Source organism: Ciconia boyciana, chromosome 1, assembly GCF_034638445.1.
Source record: "Ciconia boyciana chromosome 1, ASM3463844v1, whole genome shotgun sequence".
NCBI classification, from domain to species: Eukaryota; Metazoa; Chordata; class Aves; order Ciconiiformes; family Ciconiidae; genus Ciconia; species Ciconia boyciana.
Genome location: NC_132934.1, coordinates 174076052 through 174096306, shown reverse-complemented (window position 1 = coordinate 174096306; position 20255 = coordinate 174076052). Strand labels below are relative to the sequence as shown.

Below are 20255 nucleotides of genomic sequence, written 5' to 3'. Positions count from 1 at the left end.
ACATGCAAGTGACAAAGTGGAAAAGATCATCGCTACTTCAGACAATATTTAAATTATGCATTAACTACTTCAGAAGTTTTCTGTTAAAATAAAATGCACCCTTACTTTTTCTTATCCCACTTACCCATTCCACATCTCTGTCAACCCCATAAATCAAATCTTCCTACTGGCGGTGTAACTGTTGGCAGAAGTACTGTTTTAAACTGCTGAAGTCAAGTCACCTGGTTCAAGATGTTGCTAGGTTGCCTTTGTCCACTGGGTTTCCATTCTACTCTTGAGGCTCTTGAAAAATAAATAAATAAGCATGAACTCTTTTTGAATTAAATAAACTTCATGAACCTTGAAGGTAGCCAGTGTGCCTCAAGAGCAGAGTCATGTATTAAAGATAACTGCTCTGTGCTTCTGTCAATGCTTAACAGTTAGTAGGTTAAAGTAGTGGTACCGACAATGAAAACAGCATAGGTTATACCACATAGGTAATGTGCCTAAATGTGCTTATTGTAATGTTTTTGCTACTAACTAACATTTAAATGTACAGATTTACAGTTTGTGGTGATTTAGAATAGAATCAGGTAGGCTGGAAGGGACCTCTGGAGTTCTTTAGTTCAACCAGGTTCTGTTCCAAACAGGTTGCTCAGGAACTTGTCAAGTTCTGAATTCCTCAAAGCCTCCTGGGCAGCCTGTGCTACTGTTTGACCATGATCATTATTTTTTAAATTTATTTTTAAATGCTTTCCTCATGAAGTTCAAATTTCCTATGTTCCAACCTATGTCCATTGTTTCTCATCGTTCTACTGTGCACTGCTGAGATGAGTCTGTCTCCATCTTCTCTGCACTCTCCCTTAGCTAGTTGAAAACAGTAATAGTCAGGTGAGAAGGAAGGGCCTTCTGGAATACTGGGGAAAAAAGGAGAAATTCCTGAGAAGGGCAAGTAAGGTGTGTGTGTGTGTGGAAAGTAATTTCAAAAGGGACTTTTTGTCTAATGGTTAGCTGGACCAGTGAAAAACCAAGAAGTGTTTCTCAGGAAGGTATTTTTATACAACAAGAAAAGACACAACTGAAAATATGACAACCATCAGTAAAAATAAAGTTCTGAAAAAGTTAATAAACTAGATATAGACATGTGTGTTGTTTTTTGTTGTTGCTATTGTTCTTCCTGAGCCCCTGTAAGACTTCTGTAATGTAGCCAAGTATATATTTTTTTCTTTTCTAAGGTAAATGCTCAAAGACATATAAATTAAAATAGTCAGCAATGTGATAAGCAGTGACTGAAAAAGAGTAACTAATACACTCTTGTGCAGATCTAGAGAAATATAATGCTGCTATTTTATGTTAACCTGAGTATATAGTATTAATAAGTTAAGAGAAAGTAAAGAGCTGACAGTGAGTGAGCCCTCAGATACAGTGTAAAGTACCCTAACTGCTCCGTCCAGTAGGTATCTGTAGAATAAACTTGCTTGGGTAATTGCTGAATAATTGGAATGTAAAGCAGCAGAGGTCCCTCCCTATGAATAACACTGTCTAAAAAGCATACAGAACTGCCTGCTGTCCTAAAACAGGAATGCTTTTGTCCATGGGGAAGGGGTTGCTTCACCTTCTAGTGCATAACTGACTCCTTTTTGCACCAGCATCTTTGTCTGGCCTAGGAAAGAGCTAGAAAAAGACTGAGGGAGGAAAAAAAGGAGGTTTAATTTAGTTATTACTAAGGCATTCAGGTAACTTGCCAAAATTGAAGCTGTGGCTTGTGACATCTCTTTTCTGACCTTCCTATGTCACATCTAATATGGATTTTTGTCCCTCTAAAGAACTTTCCCTGTTTCCTAACAGCTTGTTTTTATTCCTACAAAATTTCTTCCCCTGATCTTGCTAAATGCAGCCTTGCCTTGCTTTTATCCATTCAGAACACGGTTGCACAAGATTACTTATCTGGCTGTGTCATTGAACTCCTTTTTTTTCTTTGCATGATTCCACATTAAAGATGAGCTCCAGACATTTGTTTTAAGGGTTCTTCCCATCCTGCCATCTATTGTTCATCTGTTACCCATCTGTCAGTCTCTCTCACACAGGGGCTTATGCTGCCAGTTTTTATTATCTACTTACTCAATTTTCAGAAGGATATTTCTATCATTTTTTTCCCAGGCCTGAATGAAATGCTCTTGATACACAGAGGTATCTCCTTTGTCTATTTTGGGTCTCTCCTTAGTTTTTTTTTTTTTTTTCTTTGATGATTCTACAGTGAAGTTGTTAGGCCACTTGTGTGTTAAGATCACTGCCTGTCATACTAAGCCTATGCTCTTGCTGTTCTCTGTAGTGCTGACCATCACTTGTAGTCATTGCTCTCATTGTATACTGAAACTTACAGTTTCTTAGATTGTAAAGTGTCTAGGCAGTATGGTAACATAAGCAATGAAAGACACCCTATACGTGTGAAGTTTTAGTTATGTTGAATATTTCATTCAGGAGTCTTGAGTGGCTGTTCTTGGGTTTAGGGAGCATTTTGTTGATTTGGGGTTTGTGGGGGGTGTTTTTGATTTGTTTTGTTTGGTTGGTTGGATTTGTTTTCCCCAGTGGTCTAGAACAAGACAGGAGAACCTAAATTACTTATTTGTCTCTTCTGGTTGTGGGGTCTTTTTCTAGGTGAGTGTTCTTTTTATTTTGTTGGGGTTTTGTACCTTTATTTCATGTAATCTAGCAAAATAATATATGGTATCTTTTCAGTTGCATTACTTTTCCCACAGTTCTGAATAACAGCAGTAAATATGATGGAAAGATTAGTCAGTGCCTTCATAAGAAAAGTACTAGAAGTACAAATAATATTTTAATGCACCCATACACGTACTCCCTTCCCCTTCGGATTTTATTTTTTTTTGTTATTCACAAAGTGGTAATTATCTTGACAACCTAGAGGGTCAGAATAAGAGTTCAAAATACAGTCTTCTGTTTCATTAGCTAGTAAATACTTAACGCTTTCCCTTTTCCCCATTTTCATTAAAAGATAATAATTTGGCCTTCTTCCCAATCTTGGCAAGACTTAAAGGTGGTACAGAACCAAAAGAGCTCAGTGTATTACATAAGCAATCTTCTGAGTGGATTTTCTTCCTGTACTTCAAAACTACCTTGTTTTTTAAAATAGTCAAAAAGGGTAGGTTCTGCAAAGCCTTAATTATGACTTGTGCCCAGTCCCACAAACCTCTACATAAGGGAACAAAGTTTCCTTAAGAGCTTGATAAAGACACTTTATTTTCCCCCTCATCCCCCTTTTCTTCTTTGAATTTATGGTCAATCCATGTTTTTCATTGTTAGTAGGTAGTGTAAGAAAAAGAGAAAAATGGGGAAAAGTATTTACATGGCCTTATGAAAAGAAAATCTCCATATTTTGCAATGCAGCCAGAATCAAATACTGAACTAGTTCTGTGAACTGTATAGGTTATTACTGTAGATACACAGAAAGCCATATTAATTTTTCCAAGATACTCTTTAATCTTTTTTCAAACTTAAATTGCCTTTACTTGCCCTTGGTTTTGATATCATGTCTTGCAGTGTAAAATGGAAAGAGAATAATGCATTTAAAATGGTAAAGTGTGGGGTTCCCTGCCCTCCCCCGCAAAAAACAAAACAAAACAAAAAAAACAAAAAAAAACAACAAAAAACCAAACCAAAAACCACACTCTGCAAACTGCAGCTTCATTCTCTTAAGGGTATGTATATTTTCTATTGTTTTGCCCCCTTGTAGAAGATATTCCTAAGTGTTACTGGTAAAAATCTTCCTTATTCTTTATAAATACTTGTTGTCCATACATTCAGCCTTTGTAGAAACTGTCTCCTTTATATCTCTAAATATTGAGAGTCAGCCCCTTGGCTATGTCTCCTGAAAGACAACCACCTTGCCTCTTGCCTAATACAAGTTGAAACTGGTATTTGAAGGGATCTTATGTTAAACGAAGACACTTGTATTTTGTTGTATGTTCTCGTGTTTTATTTTAATAAAATATTAATTTTGGGTATTTCTTACAGTTATATCTATATAGGTATGAATCTACTCAAACATGGCATAACTGTTACTGAATTCTTCTGCATATGTGTAAACCTGCTCACTAGGTGGATTATGGAAAGAAGAGAGAGTCATCTATGCCTTTCATTTAGGCTTATCATCTTATGTGATTCTTAAGCATCTTTACTGCAAATGTATCAATAAATAGATTTCCTCAAATAGCATTGGGCAGGAAGTATGATGAAGCTTTTAAAGTAATCTTGCCCCTCTAAGAAAGATAATGGGCAAATTACTCTGGTCTTCTACAGTGTCGCTTTTGGGAACAGTATTGGGAACTGCAGAGTTGAGTTTTGTTGAGAGCTGGCTAAAGAAGTGCTTTAGGAGTTCATTGTTTTTCCATTAGAGAGTGTAGAGGAATATTACTTGCTGCATGTTTTTTCAGGCATTTAAATTTGCAGCTGTTTATCAGCAGACTTTCCTTAGTTTAAACTCGAGAGCCCCAGGTGACTGGATAAGATTTTGCTACAGAATATGGTTTTTCCAGCAGAAATATACTAAGCTGTGACATGTTAACTTTTTGGAAAGTACATAGGGCTCCCACATATTTAAGGTTTTCTCCAAAATGTATTTCTTTTACCAGTAGAAGTAGTGTTTCAAAATAGGATTTGTGTATGCCACAGTGTACAACTAGCTTTTTCTTATAATTATGAATGGTCAGTGTGTGTATAGTAACAATAGTTTCTGGATTCAGTTAGGTTCTTCTAGACTCAGATAGTACAAGTATTTCAAATTGTTTTAGATCATATATAGTTATGAATTCTGCAACTGTTGTTGTGGTACATAACTTACCTGAGTAAAAGAAGAATATCTGATTCAAAAGTGAGCACCCGATTGTAGGCTAATGTTGTCAAAGCTTAATAAGGAAAGAGAGACTATAGCACCTATTAAGTGGCTTAATCTTAGGTAAAAGATCCAAAATCACTCTTTGTATTGTGACATACAGCTGTAGCATGGGAAAGATGATCAAAAAGCCTTTGGCTTAGATGCTGTTCAGAAGTTCTAAAGAAGCAACTGAGTATTACTTGAAGATTCATGATTATTGTCTGGTGCTTAATCTTTGTCTACTTCAAAATATGTTACTTTATCATAGTTTGAACGGATTTTTCATGTAAAAGAACACCTTAAAAGGTACACCTACTAAAATATGTATGTTGTGTCTCTTTGCTCAAAAGGCCATCGAAGATCACAATTTTTTTGAATTGCTGAAACCCAGCAGCTCCAATATGAGCACTGGTGTCAGGTATTCTGAAGTACTCATGGAGTCAAATAATATCATAAGTTTATTCATATGTGCTCTGACCTATGATTTCTAGTAAAAGTGAATATTCAGTACTTTTCTATTTTGTGACAAAACACTTTCAAAATGGCTGAAATGCTTTAATGCTTTAGTAAATAGTACTGGGAGTGTTTTCACTTCCCTTTCATAAAGCTATTTAAATAAATAAAAGATGAGGATTTTGTGTGTCTTTGTTAGCGCTACAATTTATTCAGCCTTATTTTTTAAAACTTGAATCTCATTGATTCTCCTTAGATTTTGGAAAGTATGGGTTGCTGCAATGTATTTCACATTGTAAATACTTTGTTATGCTTCTAAAAAGATAGGTATATGAGCATAGTCATTTAATATTATTCTATTTTTTTTCTTTTCCAGTTTCTCAAACAGTTAGGTATACATCCTGACTGGCAATTTGTAGATGTTTATGGTATGGAACCAGAACTGCTTAGCATGGTGCCAAGACCTGTCTGTGCAGTGCTACTTCTCTTTCCAATAACAGAAAAGGTAAATGTTTATTTAATAATCAGCTAATCACTTTTGTTGTAAATGAAATGGGAATGAACAGTTGGAATCTTGTACTTTTGGTGTCATAATGGAATCAAGATGAGACTCAAACCTTATTCAAGAGACTTCTTAAAAACAACAACAACAAAATGCTCTCTTCAGAACCTTCTTCTGATAACCTTACATGTGTATTTCCAATTTCTTTTCAAGTTGGAGTGGGAAAAGCGAATGTAGAAGCACAGAGAAGTACGCCTCACATTCTTCTATTACAATTTAAGGCTTTTTTCTTTTTAAATATGCACTGTAAAATGGCTCAGTTCTGCCACTTTCAGCAGAAAGCTACAATAGCATAAGCAAAATAAGAGATAGGGTGTAGGACTATATCAAATGCAACTACTTTTTGAGTTTTCATACTGTTGCACTGACCAAACTTCAGTCCACTTTCAGTTCAGTCATGAGTACCAATATGGCTTTTGCTTCTTGGACAGATGGGGCATATTTCTAAGATGAAAGAGAATTTCCCCTCCCTTCTTCCTCTGTGTTAGCTTTGAAATACTTGATGGTTATATCTTGAAGTCTATTTATTTTGTTCTATTTATTATGCTTCTACATAGAGAAGACATCCATCTTGCATATCTCCTTCAAGTGTTATGTAGGTTGAAATGTGTGATTCATATTGATCTTTCAATTTATAAAAATCTTATGTGATTGTGATAAGGTCAGCCAAAAAGTTTGAGGTGAATCTGCCCAAATTTCTTCCTTTTAAATGTGTTTCTCAAAAAGAACACATGGTTTATAAGGACAAAGCAGTTAGCTATTAAAGCTTAACTTCTATAACAAAACCTGTTTAAATAGAAGGAAGAGTGACTAGGTCACTCCTCTTACTCATTAGGTCCTGTAAACATTTGCATTCTCAGTTTTCTCCAAAGCAGCTATGCAGGCAGTCCTTTTCAGGCTTGATTTCAGCCTTGATAGTTTTGAATTTAAGCAAACTCTTAACTGTCCTCACCTGTCTTCAGGAAATTTCGTTTCTGGCACCTTTGAGGCATTGTTTTCTGTGTGCTGTGATTTCTCTCTGGCTGCTTGATCTACAGGTCTGAGCTCCTTCTGTGACTGTCACTTTTCTTTTGCCTCCCTGCCTGTGCAAACTTCCTTTCTTGTATCATGCTATGGGAGCATCATCCCATGGGGAAGAACAACTTTCCTCTTGTTCCAGAAGGTGTATCCGATTTCATCCTGAAGAAGCATATGACAAACAGAACCAGAGAAACAGCATATGCTCTGTTGCATCAATCAATCAAATTTGACCACCAGCCAAATATTTGAGATTTTCTCCAGCATGTTAATCCTTCAGAACATAAGGGACACAAGTGTTTCTATCAACTGTTTAGCCTGAGTGTGGAAGGCTGAATTTTTCATGTGAAGTCCCAATGTTCTGAAGCTTTTGTTGTTCAGTGTGAACTCCACAAGCCTCTTGAGCATTATTTTGTGTTTCTGGAGTACTTTTCCCCTCCTCAGTCTCCCTTTCCATATAGCCTGTTATCGTCTGCTTTTATTTAATTTATTATTTATTTATGTTTCTTGGCTGTGTCTACATTTATGAAAGTGTGCCTCAATTAATTTTGCTGTCTTTGTAAACACTTTTCTATCATGTCTTTGTTCTTCTGTCTAGGAGTTCCTTCCTTTCATGTTTCTTATATATCAATTTGCTTGAACTTCCTTTTAGGGCAAGATGCTCTTGTTAGCATACAGATAATCTTAGGGTTTTTGTCCAGTTTAAAGGTCAATGACTTTCTTAGTCTGCATTGTAGGTTCTAGACAGAGTGAATACTGTGAGTCTTGGGCATTTTGGGCATGGTCCAAGGAACACATACCATGGGATAGCTTGGGTTAGGAGGGACCTCTTGAGGTGATCTGGTCTAACCCTTGCTCAGAATTGTATTTTTGGTATTCTCAACATTTACATATTTATTTTTGCCATGGAGTTTATTTTGGTTGGCAGGGAGTGAATGGCAGCTATATTGTTTACTTTCTCTAATCTGAACTTTTGTCCGATTATGCTCTATGAAACTTTTTTTCTCAATTAAGGCTATTTTTGTTAACTTGTAGGTAAGTGGTGTCAAATTAAAATGCTTTGTAAATGCTCTTGCTATTACTTAGACCATTCAGACAAGCTGCAAGTGTGGAATCATGATGCTGGAAAAATTTCCTGTTTCTGTTTGTCACTGACGGTACATAGAGCCTGAGAGAAATTTCTCATGGATTTTCAGGAAGGGTTCCTTGATAACATTATGCATTCAAACTTTATTTTTGTCATACATGTATAAAAAGCCCATCTACTTCCATATTTTTTTTGACTGCAAAAGTACCTAGTAAAAGAGGCAAAGGAGGAGGAAAGAACAGCGTTGTCTGGAACTCTTGCAGTTTTCTTTCATTCTTTTTCTTTTTGAGATTAAAATCTTAAAATAAAAAAACAACCAAAAACCCCAACCAAAACAAAAACCCAAAAAACAACACCCCCCCCCCCAAGAACCAACAAACCACAACCAACAAAAAAACCCCACAAAGCCAACACACTGTTGCACAGTGTAACAGATTAAGTAAGTTATGATCTTTACAAAACAAGTACTTTAGATTGTTCAGTCAAATGAAATTATTTCTTTTACTACAGAAAATAAACATTCAGTTTATGAATATGACTTTTGAAGGGCCTGTTTTGAGGCTGTGAGTATTATATAAACCTTATTTTATATTCCTGGAAAAAATGAAGTGTAAAAATGGAACTTGCAAGAATGCTTCATGCTGATTAAACACCTGAAGTATTATGGCTTGCTTGATAGTGCTTCGAGACCCCTGTCCTTAAAAGCTTTTTGTTGGATTGAAGAGACACGGTGACAGGTGCTCAGATCAAGGAAATATTTTGAACACTTTTGAAATTACGTTAGATAACACATCTTTCAAAACGATGTTTCATGTGTGACTGTTTTTTTGGCTAGTGACAAGGCAGTGGTTTAAGAAATAATACAGACCTGTTCAGTTGTGTGTTTACATATACTTGTCGGACCATGTGTGTTAAGTGTTTGAAATTACAAGTTGAGTTTTGGGTTTTTTTAGTTAGCTGTTGCTTTTTCAAAATTATTTTTGCTTGAATAATGTAGCCAGTATCTATTGGTACTATTTGTGAAATGTCTGTAACTTTCCTTCTAGTATGAAACCTTCAGAACAGAAGAAGAAGAGAGAATAAAAGCTAAGGGTCAAGATGTCAAATCATCAGTGTATTTCATGAAGCAGACCATTAACAATGCTTGTGGAACAATTGGGCTAATTCATGCTATTGCAAACAACAGAGATAAAATGAACTTTGGTAAGTTTTTTTGGTTGGTTGGGCTTTTTTGTTGGCTTTTCCCTTATTTTCCTTCACTGTGGGGAGGCATGGAGGGAAAGATAAGTTTTGTACTATTTCCTCTGAATATAACCATTCATAAAGGACGATCTCTATTCAAAGAGCATTTCTACCTATAATTATAAAAATTTTATTTCATACTAATCCATGAACTAAAGCACTCAAAACATTGCAAACTGCAGCAGGTAGCAATTCCTCTTGCAGTCAGCCTTCAGTGTCTAAAAGTTACGATGTAATTGTATCTTTAAATCTTTGATGGGATATAAGAATTCTGTAAGCTTTGAATGTAGTTGGAGTTAAAGCATGACTCTAATTATTTCTTTTTAATTTTTTTAAGAAACTAATTCTTCACTGAAAAAGTTCCTAGAAGATTCATTATCTATGACTCCTGAAGAGAGGGCCAAATACCTAGAAACTTATGAAGTTAGTATCATGTGTTTTTTACTTTTATTTAAAATGGTGTAAGAATTACTGGCATGAGCAGGTACTGTCCTTAGGACTTGATCCAGCGAAGCACTTAAACAATTCGATTTTACATGTGAGCTTGTGATCAGACAATTGCTACAAAGAAAACCCTGCTTTGGTAGTTTAAAGTATTCCTGCCTGTCCATAGCTCAGTCAGCAGAATGGATTTTGTCAATGTTTCTCATCCATATTAATTCATTGGCTTAGTTTAAAATGACTTTGAAATGGATGAGAAATGTGCGCATAATCTTTTTGGTGCGTTCAGGATGGACAATTTAAGCTGATCTGAGGCTATTGCTGAAAGGATGGTCCTTCTGCTGCCTCCTTTCATTTGTGCCTTCTAGTAGTCTCTCTTTGGCTCTAGCAGTTTGGGGCACACAAAGAGCTGATTTGGCTGAAATATGATCTCCTTCCCCTACCACCCCAAATAATTAGATGAGCTAGCTGATAGTGTGGTTAGCCAGATCGTTAGTGCTGTTTGAAAGGATGCAACAGAAACATCTGGCCAGTGGTGAAAGGGGAGAACGATGCTGTTGCTTTTGAGGGTAATGCTGATCCTCTCAAAGTGAAAATCTTGATGATTTCCAAGTCTGAATTCAATTTAAGCTTATTGTGAAGTCCTCAGGAATAAGGATGTTAACGTGTTAACATGAGGGAAGTAGTAACAAACAGAAACAGTAGAGGTTCGGTGAAATTTTCTGTAGAAATGTTGGACACAAGATGTCTGATCAGAGCTTCTATCTAAAGTATTTTGTCTGCTCTAGAAGTGATATATAACAAAAACACTTGCCCATAGTGCTTTCTGTGTGTAAAAGTGCCATTACAAACTGTTAGGTATTTGATTTGAATTGACTGTGATGAAACTGAAATATTGGTCTTCTGAGATCATTGGAAGTGGAGATTATTTGTTTATTAAATTTTTAATTTATTTATTACAAGCACTGAACAAAAATAGTTACATCGATGGCATTTGATAAAATGAAGAGCATACAGTGATTCTTAAAACACTGAAAGTCTCTCACATTTAAAGTCTGATTGAAATATGTTTTAATTTTAGGCTATTCGTGTCACTCATGAATCCAGTGCCCATGAAGGTCAGACTGAGGTATTCATTTTTTTTTAAAAAAATCTTTGTTAATAACTACTTTGAGTTGAATATAATTGAAATTAAAACAATCATATAATAAAGGTTTACAGTGAAATGGAGATTATTGCTTGGTTTGCAGTATTGTGTCATTAGTCAAAAATCAGGGCACAAAATCAAGTGGCATTGTTGGGGGGAGAAACCAAACTTGAAGCTTGTTTGGGGTTTTTTGGGTTTTGGGGTTTTTTTAAGCTTTTATATAACATGGATGATCTTTTCAAGCTTCATTTCAGAGTAAACCAGCCAGTAATAGTATTTTTAATGAAAGTTGAGGTTTTGATGTTGCAAATTTGTAGGTAAGACTGTGATATCCATAGTAATCATACAAGTGGAACAAACGTTTTATGAGAGTCTGAAAAGTTTTACTTCAGGAAAAGAAATAGTACAGTACTTCGTTTGCCATTGTGTATGTGCTGTTTATATACAAATACTAATTCAGATAAATTCTCACTAATACATATATTTATAAGCTTTTATCCCCCAACAGATTGGGTGATATATTAAAAAAACCCACCAAAACAACAAAACCACAAACAAACAAACAAAACCCTAACCCCAAAACCGACAAAAAAATTTAAAATAAACATAAACTTAACATTCAACATTTTTCTGCTTCAGTCATACTAAGGCAGTTTTCCATCTTTTTGGTTCAGATTTCAGTATCTGTTCCACAAAGAAAATTTATTAGATTGTTGCTAGCACTGCTTTGTTTGACAAAGAGAGGAACCCTCCTTTGTTTGGCTGTTACTCCAGTGGCTCATCTGCTTTCTTTTTTTTGAGGTATAGTAGGTGAGGTTTTCTTTCTTCTTATGGCTTCTGCAATGTCTTCTAAACAATGCAGGGGAAAGCAAAGCAGTCCTTTCTGCTCCCCCTTGCCCCACCATCTGGAAATGAAAATTAAGAGAATTCTTTTAACCATTTCTGTTACAGATACTCAACTTCCTTTGTGGTATTTTCTTTAAAAAAAACCCACCACACTCTCTTTTTATCTCTTTTCTAAATTAATCAAGGTTCTATATTTCAAGAAGAAACATCAGAACAAATTAATATTTCTCTTCCTTTTCTAAGTGAGAGACTCCAAAAAGTCTGTTCTGTTTTCTTTACAAATGAGTCCTTTTCTAGATATTCTTGGCAAGCTCAGTAAGAGAGAGGCTATGGAGATTATTCCCACAAGTTGCTGAAGATTGAATCTTTTCCTAAGATCCTTGTGAAAGAGAAAAAATTCTCTAGTTGCTCTGATGTACTGTGACATTCATCCAGGGAATGGTTTGTATACGCATTCTTTGGCAGAAATTACGGAATGACTGGAAAAGAAAATGCAAGGGTTATGAGTCTTCGTAAAGATTCAGGAAGCATCTAAGTGATGATGGAATCTCCTAATAAGGGACAGTTAACTTCTTGAACTTCCACAAATTAATTTGTTTCCTGATCAAGATAACCACAATAGAAAAGATTAATAATTGTGTGGAAAGATGAAGCCTTTTTTTCATAATAAAAATTTACAAGATTGTCTTAGCATCCATGTCTAAACACAAATATTGAATAGGTGCTTTCCTTGCCAAATATTTATTATTCCATTTTGCATAACTGAATCTGGAAGTAATTCAGTATGGATATTCCTTAGACTGGTAAAATAACTTTTTCCTGTCTTTCTGTTTCCAAAGTTGAAATAGTAAAATGGCCGAATACATGTCCTAGGACCATTTTTCAGAATAGTTCTGATCCATCAACCAAGGAGGGAAGAAATAAACAAGTTATCATACTGGAAAATCTAATTGCCTGAAGATCCTGTCCTACCATAGTGTAGTTAAATTGGCAGCAAGGCCTCCCCTTTCATATGTACAGAAGGAATTGCTTTACTTTTAAAGTACAATTCTTTTTAAGCAAAACAAAATCTGAAATGTGAATATGCTGAGAACTGTATAAGAGAGTTGGACTCAACTGTAATTGAGAGTTGGAGCGAGTTAATCTCCTAGTCTTTTTCCCTTCAATGGTACATTATAAATGTTGCTGTATACCTCTTCATGTAGTGGTGAAGGGACTGCTGAACAGCATGCCCTTGAAGATGCTGAAGTTAGTATATCCAGGTCATACAAGGATGTTGACTTGTCCTGCAGGGTAAGTTGATAATTTCTAGCACCTTTGCAGCTAGAGAGAAGAGAATCTCATTCCTCCTGCATATCCATTATTGTTACGATTACTTTCCTGAAAATTTAAACTTCCTTTCAAAGCACTAGAAAGGAACACGTTTGCATTCCTGTGACTCTGTTGGGTTTTTATTCTGTCCCACCCCGCCGAATAGCCAGGGCATTTTGTATATAACTTTTTCCTTTGAATGAAGTGGCTTATGTAGTTGCTTAATGATGGTAAGTGCTGTAGCTTTGTGAGCAAAAAGTCCTTTCTGGGTCTCCTACAGAATTAAAGATTAACAAAATGTGCAAGCCTACTCTTTTAGGATGATTAACTTGGCTTGCATGCTTCCTAAGAATAGCCTGCTGTGTGGGTAGTTCTGTCCCTTAGATAGGTATTGCACACTACTGTCCACTCAAATTCTTCTGAATATGTTGCTTAAGCTCAACTGTGTTAGACAGAATAACTTCCAAAAGTGGGATGTATGGCAGTCAGCTTTGCTGATTTGGTTAAGAAGCTTTGTAACTGCTTGCAAGATTCTGTTTTTTCCTTCTACCATGCAAAACACGCCATCACACCATTGGCATAAAAGTAAAATATTCTGGAATCTTGAGATGTAGGAGGCTTAAAAATAGCAAAGAATACAGATGGGTTCTCTTCTGATAATACTTCCCCCCCCCCCCCCCCCCCGCGGGCTCTGATTTCTCAGATATTTGAGGATTCAGCCTTTCATGCTTCTAAGTAAAGCCTTTACTTGTTGATTGCTCCTGACAGTCTTGCTAAGTCTTCACAAGCTTTTTTATCATCTCAGTGGCTACTTGATTTTTACAATATGCTAGTGGCTTTTCTGCTCTTGTTTCTGTACCTTGTATGTGAGTGTTTCAAACCTTGAAATAAAGCAAAATCTAGAAATAAACCTATCTAGAAATAAAAGGTTAGAAGTAATAGGGTAAAGCAATGCTATCTTTCTAGTATCTGTGTATTCCATCTACTCATCTTGTCTAGTGGGTAGGATTTGTTTCTGTTTTAGGATAATCTGTAGTCAGATTTTTTTTTTTTGCATTTCTTATATTTTGAAGAGGAGTTCTATTTGGGGAAAAAAAAATTGACAAGATATTACTTGTATAACTTCAATATTAGTGGACTGCTAGATTCTACATTCCAGTTAGTGACTGCTGGAGGAGAAGAGTTACGGTGATCAGTTTGCTTCTGGGATTTATCATTAATGTGTGATGTATTTAGATGAAGCATTAAGATGAATTGCTAAGCAAATGGATTGAAGCTGCGAGCTATAGTGTTCTGCCTTGATGGGTGCTTTAACAGGCTTCCCAAGTTTGATAGCTGTGATTAATTTGCCTCATTTAAAAAAAAAAAAAAAAAAAGGCTGTGTTCCTAGCCATTTTATATAACTTTTGGTATTGCATTTAAAACTTTTACAGGCCATCTATAGACCAGATTAGAACTAAGTATTTTGGGGAGGTTTTGTTGTATTAAAATATGTGAGGTTTTTAATGAAGTTTACTGAATTTTTATGAAACAACTTATCTATTTTTAAGAAAATAATTACCTTTTTTTGTTCTTTCAAAGAGATTAAATTTTAAGCACAGTTAAGCAGTTTTCATTTTGCTAATTCATTTCAGGTTTGCAAATTAAAAGGATTGTAAATTTGGGTTATATCCTTCGGACCAGGTTTTGTTCAAGTTCTGTGTTAAGACTCATGGATTCTGTGGCTCCATGGCTCACTTTTTTGCTACAGTAAAGCAAATAAATACATAAAACGGTCCTATGGGTACTTCTAAGTGTAAAAAAATGTAGGTCTGTTTAAAATTACTTTAGTAGCAAGCAGTAAGATCTGGGAATAATTCCACTGGAGAAGTGTGGTGTTGGTTTCAAGGGTGGTTTGATTCTGGTCCCATGTTCCAGTACCATAATGAGGGCAATTAATGTAAAGCTTTGTAACAGTCTTTCTGTTAAACTTTATGCTGCTGAAGCTTACACTTTCTCAAGTGACAGGTATTTCATATCCAAAGCTACCAAAAAAGGATCTAGGTCTTTATGATAAGCTTCATGGATCCAGCTCGCTCTCCATCCTATGTCATAGCTCCTGAAAGGCAGCTACTGCTGAGACTAGAATAGTTGCCAACTACTCAAGATCCTCTTTATTATTTCATGAGTCTTCTGCTGAGCATATACTTTTGTTTATAATATCTAGGATGTCTGAAGATGTGGAAAATATAACCTGCTGCTTTGCAGAACTGCACGCACTTCTAAGCTGGTCCTTATATTGTTGCTTTGTACTGAGCAGTGTTTGAGTTTTTCTGCTTGTTTGTTTTGCATTTTTTTTTTCATTTTGTTCTTCCTGTGCCTCTTACAGCAGTTCATGAACTCCTGGACCCTGTACTACCACACATCTTAATATTTCTGATATCTTCTTATAAAGCCCCCTGCCCCAAAAAAACACAACCCTTCAAAAATATGAAAAAGACAGTACAGTTTGTGGATGCTAGAGCAGCTGCATTAGCTGTCTAATCTACAGTGATCATTAATGAAGAAGTTATGGCAAAATCTGAGGGAGAAAAAGTAGCAATTAATAGCATTTATCAGGGTTAGGTTAATATATAACTTTTTTTTATATTACTATCTTGGGTTGCTTTCTTTCAAAACAATCATAGTAACTATCTTCATGTAACAGATCAGAAAATCTGAGGGGAGAGTTTTTTGAAAACAGGAAAACGTGTCATTACATGAGACTTCCAAGTCTAGAGTCTTTTGCAGAGCAAATAGCCCTTTTGAATTTGGAATTGTGGAAGAAACTTATTTCATATCCTACTTACTCATTTTCATTAACAATAAAAAGTTACTGTATAGTTTTCTGAGAGTAAGAAAGGAGGAAAATGCGAAGGCACACTTGTTGTAGAAGTAAACCAGTAGAAATTGTTTAATTAAGCAATGATATGCTATGATAGCTTGTTATTCCAGGTAGAAAATATTATCTGTACTGATTCTTGAAATAAATGACCTTTTTAATATGTGACTACAATAATGTGAGTAGCAAGATATTTTTGTTCTGCTCTCGTATTACTGACATCCATATCCACTACTTTGCAGCTATGCTTCATTACAGCTCAATTCTGCAGTAAGGAAAATGGCAAGCTATACCATATAAAGGACTTTTTAAAAGATTAATTGGCCTTTAGTCAAGGAATTAGATCCAGAGAATAGTCTGTATTCAGTTTCTGCGTCTCTAAAGGCTTTGACATGCTTAAGTCTTCTTCAAGTACTATTCTGGTAATCGTATCTGAAGTTTTAGATAGCTGTGTGTGTCTGTGGCTGTTGAAATGATTCTGGATTGTCAGATTACCTACAATATCTTCTGACTCCCATCAGCTTCCCAAACAGCTTCCTGAAACAGCTCATCCTATAGCCTTGTAGGAGCTAATGCTGGCACAGAGGTGTTAGAAGCACACTCCTGGGAAGAGAGGAGAAGGCTTAACAGACTAGACTTAGGTCAGTTTTTGCTTCTGTGGACAGCAAATACTCAAACAGTTGTGGTGTTAAGTAATTGGGAGACTGTGCAATATCAAGGTATCGCTAACTGCTGACAAATGGCTTTCCATATCACTTTTTCTTATAAAGTTCAAATGATGGAGTGAACTTTTATTGTGTCTTGTGGTACTTGCGGCACATGGAACCACTTTTGTGTTTGAGGTTGAAATTTTTTTAGAGAGGGGAGTTTTGGCATGGTTTATGCATTACTGCTTAGCAGAATGTGATTTGTGGTCTTTGGGAAGTTTACTTCTTTAACTGTTATTACAGCATAGCTCAAAATAATGTTTCAATCAAGCAAATAAATACATGTGAAATGGCCATTTGAAATACCTGTGTTAGTTATTGGTTAGAGAATAATAAGAGCTTTTGGTTTTGTTCATGGCCTAAATTCATAGGAGAAAATTAGGAGCTCTCAAATTCCTGTTTTTTCTTTCCTCTTCCTTAAATGAAGTTTAACCTACAGTGTTTCAGTTACTAGTTATTATGGAAGAGAGAAGAAAACAGAACTGGAGTATAAAATATGTCAACTATTTCTGGGAGCACAGAAAATACTGCCTTTGGTTCTGTAACTGCTCCTGGTTTGGTTTTTTTGGTGTGTGGGTTTTTTTTGTTTTTTTTAGCCTCGGCTACTAGAACTGTATGTTGGGCTAAATGAAGCTCAGAACTGAGTAAACTGAGGCACTGCATCTGAGCTGCCACTTCAAATGAAAACAACATTCTTGCACCTCATTAGACCTCTATCAAAAATATTGATGGTGGAAAAATTAGCCTTTGAAAATCAAAATTGGAGTTTGACTCTGTCAGTATAAAAGTCACAAGTAAGAACTGGTCTCAGATGTTCACAAAAAAATGAAATACTTGTGCACATCAGTATGTATACTTAAATATACTTTTTGTTCACAAGTATGATCAGGAATATTTTTAACATGGGTTGAAGTTGGCAGCTGCTAAAAAAGCTACCACAGCTTGATTTCTTCCTTAACTCAAACCATAACTGCAAACTGTAGTCTGTAAACTTGTTTAGTGTGCCTTGAGAACTATAATCTTGCTTGGAATGCGCTAAGTTAGACTTTGATCACAGTAACAGTCGTTAACATTGGCAAGAACTAAGTAGAGTCAATGCACTCTGTTCTCAACTGCTATAAAACTTGAACTTTCAAAGATGTCTGGCTCCCTGGGGCATTACAATTTATTGTTAGAGAAGAAACATAAAGGAGCTTCCCTTTTGCTCCTGCCAAGAATACATGGTGGGATTTATTTTTTTTTAAATAGCCCATATTCCTCGGCGTTTCTTCTGAATAATCCATAGTCTTGTAAAGAAACATTTGCATCTTGGGAAAATATAAAATCAATTATATAACTGTTTCTAAGATTATTTTTGTTTAGCTTAGCATTACAGAACAAGCATGTCAGCTCTCCTGTAAAGGCGATGATGTTGCCTAAAAATGTTAGCTATAGCTTTTTCTCTTTTACAGCCTATGCAGTAAAAAGTGTAAAAATCAGCTTACTAGAATCATGTAAAATGTTCTGGAAATTATACTTGGTTAGTCTTTGACTCATTGCATTGCCCTGTTATTTAACATGTCAGTGTTTGAGACATGCATCAATCTGATTTCTATACTCTACCGAGCAAATAACTAATAAGGTATCAATACAGTATTGCTCTGAATTGTTATTCTGGGTCTTACGCTTCACCGTAAAATCTGTACAAAGGAACTCTGATTCCTAGGATGAAACATAACTATAGAGGATATTCGCACCCATAAAGCAGCCCATGAATTTAAATAACAAATATATAAGAAATAAATAACAAGTGAAAGTAACAAAATGTTTCTCCAGTTTTGCATCCAACATCTCTACCAACCTACTGCCACGAGTTGGTTTTGGTTTGTTTTTTTTTTTTTCATCTCTCCAATCCATAACACTTCCAGTGCTGTTCTTGCACTATCTGTGTAAGAGACAGTAAGCAGCAGGCTCTAGCTGTGTGTTTGCTCACTGGCATTTTAGCAGGCTGATCATGACAGGTGATGGTTGAGTTCACACTCAACCTCCTTCCCTCAGGCAGAAGTGAAACTGATTTGGCTCTCTTTTTTCTTTACCCAACTACTAATTTGGGGGGAAAAAATATAAGAACTTCCAATCCTTAAGACTTCCAATCCATTTTACCAATATGGCTGAAGCTAGACAGTGGACTAAAACTACTCGGAGAATTGATGTTGCATCAACTTTGCTCAAGGAAGCACTCTAAAAATATGGTAATTGGGCATGCAACAATGCTGTTCAATTTATTTTAAGAAAAAAAAAATCTTGTGGAGGAAAAACTATTTGAAAAATCTAGTTAATTTAGGTTTTGCAGAGCTCCCTAACCTTTGGAATTTTCTTTTTTGTAATTCCACTAATTTTTGATCACAGAAGTCGCCATTGTGATAATCTAGCTTGACTTTTGCCTAGCATAGGCCATAGAACTTAAATTTACATCTTCAGAGAGAGATAAATTGTCGCTAATTTCGGAAAGATTTTTTTGGGTGCTCTGATCTCACAATTTTTTTTGTCTTAAAGCTCTGTCTTTACCCAAATGTCTAGCAAAGTAATACTCTTGGGATACTGTCCATTCTTAATCATGGATTGAACTGACATGGAGACTACTGGAAAGATTTTCTTTTTACCAGCTGCAGAAACACTAATTAAACTTACTGATGCAGAAGTTGATCAGCTAGCAGATGTGGCCCAATTCAGTTTAAAAACTGTAGTCTCAGTTACAATCATCAGCATTAATATGTATTGAAATGTTGACAAAACAAGTAGGTCTGTGAGGAGTGGAGTTTATGAACCTTAACTTCCGAAGAATTTGCATGTTGTGCAGGCTTTTGTTGTATGTAAGGAAGTTCTAGTTAGGAACATGGCTTTTCCTTGCAGTTGAAATATTCATAATATGTCTCGTTTGTGTGAATTCTGTGGTATACTGTTGGAGATGAGCTCATGAAGCAGCTTCTGCCTTTGTGGAATACTTCCTTTTTCAGGCTCCTCTTCCCTGTCTAGCTGCTTATCTTCTAAAAGCTTGAAGGAACTTAATGTCTCTCAAGGTTTCACCGCCACCACCAAAACAGGCTTGAAATGCTGTTAAAAGATTAGAAACACTTGTGAAGGAAGGAAGGAAGGAGGAAGAGGATCTTTTCAGACAGTGTGATGCATACATTTAATTTGCAAGGATAATGACTTCTAAGGAAGAAAAATGCTATTATACTTTGAACTGTAATACAGACCCTTTAAAACATTGTGTTTAATTCAATAATGAGCAATTACTTAAGCAAAACAAAGCCTCAAAAGGTGGTGGGGAAAAATGATAGATATTAAGTACATCCTCTCTGAATATAATCTTAAAGCTATAATAACTCTTATATTGCTCATGCGGCTGGAAAAGTTGCACTTTTAATTGTCATTTCAACCTTCCCCCATCTCTGCTACAGGGCTTGCTGTACAGGTACTGTATAATGAGGCCACAAGCACTTAGTTTGTTGAGAGGAGATATTGCATGCTCGTGGACCAACTCAACTGAACAGATGCAGAACATGTGGCAGGGCCTCTGATCTGAGGGTTGTGCATAGGAAACAAAGACCAGGATTAAAAGTGTTGTATCTCCTTCTGTTTCCCAAGTTTCCAGTCGTGTTGCTATGCAGTTAAAGCTTGTTTGATCTCTGTCCCAGTGCAACTAGCATTTCTTTCTACACAGTGA

The 20255-nt window shown here is 35.8% G+C and overlaps 1 protein-coding gene across 1 annotated transcript in view; it reads left to right on the top strand.

Annotated features, from left to right (window-relative positions):
- The window catches only part of UCHL3 (ubiquitin C-terminal hydrolase L3), a 44902-nt gene that overhangs the window by 6956 nt on the left and 17691 nt on the right, over positions 1 to 20255 (top strand). Inside the window, exons 3-6 of the mRNA XM_072850056.1 lie at positions 5703 to 5831; positions 9039 to 9195; positions 9572 to 9657; positions 10757 to 10804. Of these exons, the coding sequence (XP_072706157.1) occupies positions 5703 to 5831; positions 9039 to 9195; positions 9572 to 9657; positions 10757 to 10804 (420 nt within the window). The remainder of the gene's footprint in view (positions 1 to 5702; positions 5832 to 9038; positions 9196 to 9571; positions 9658 to 10756; positions 10805 to 20255) is intronic.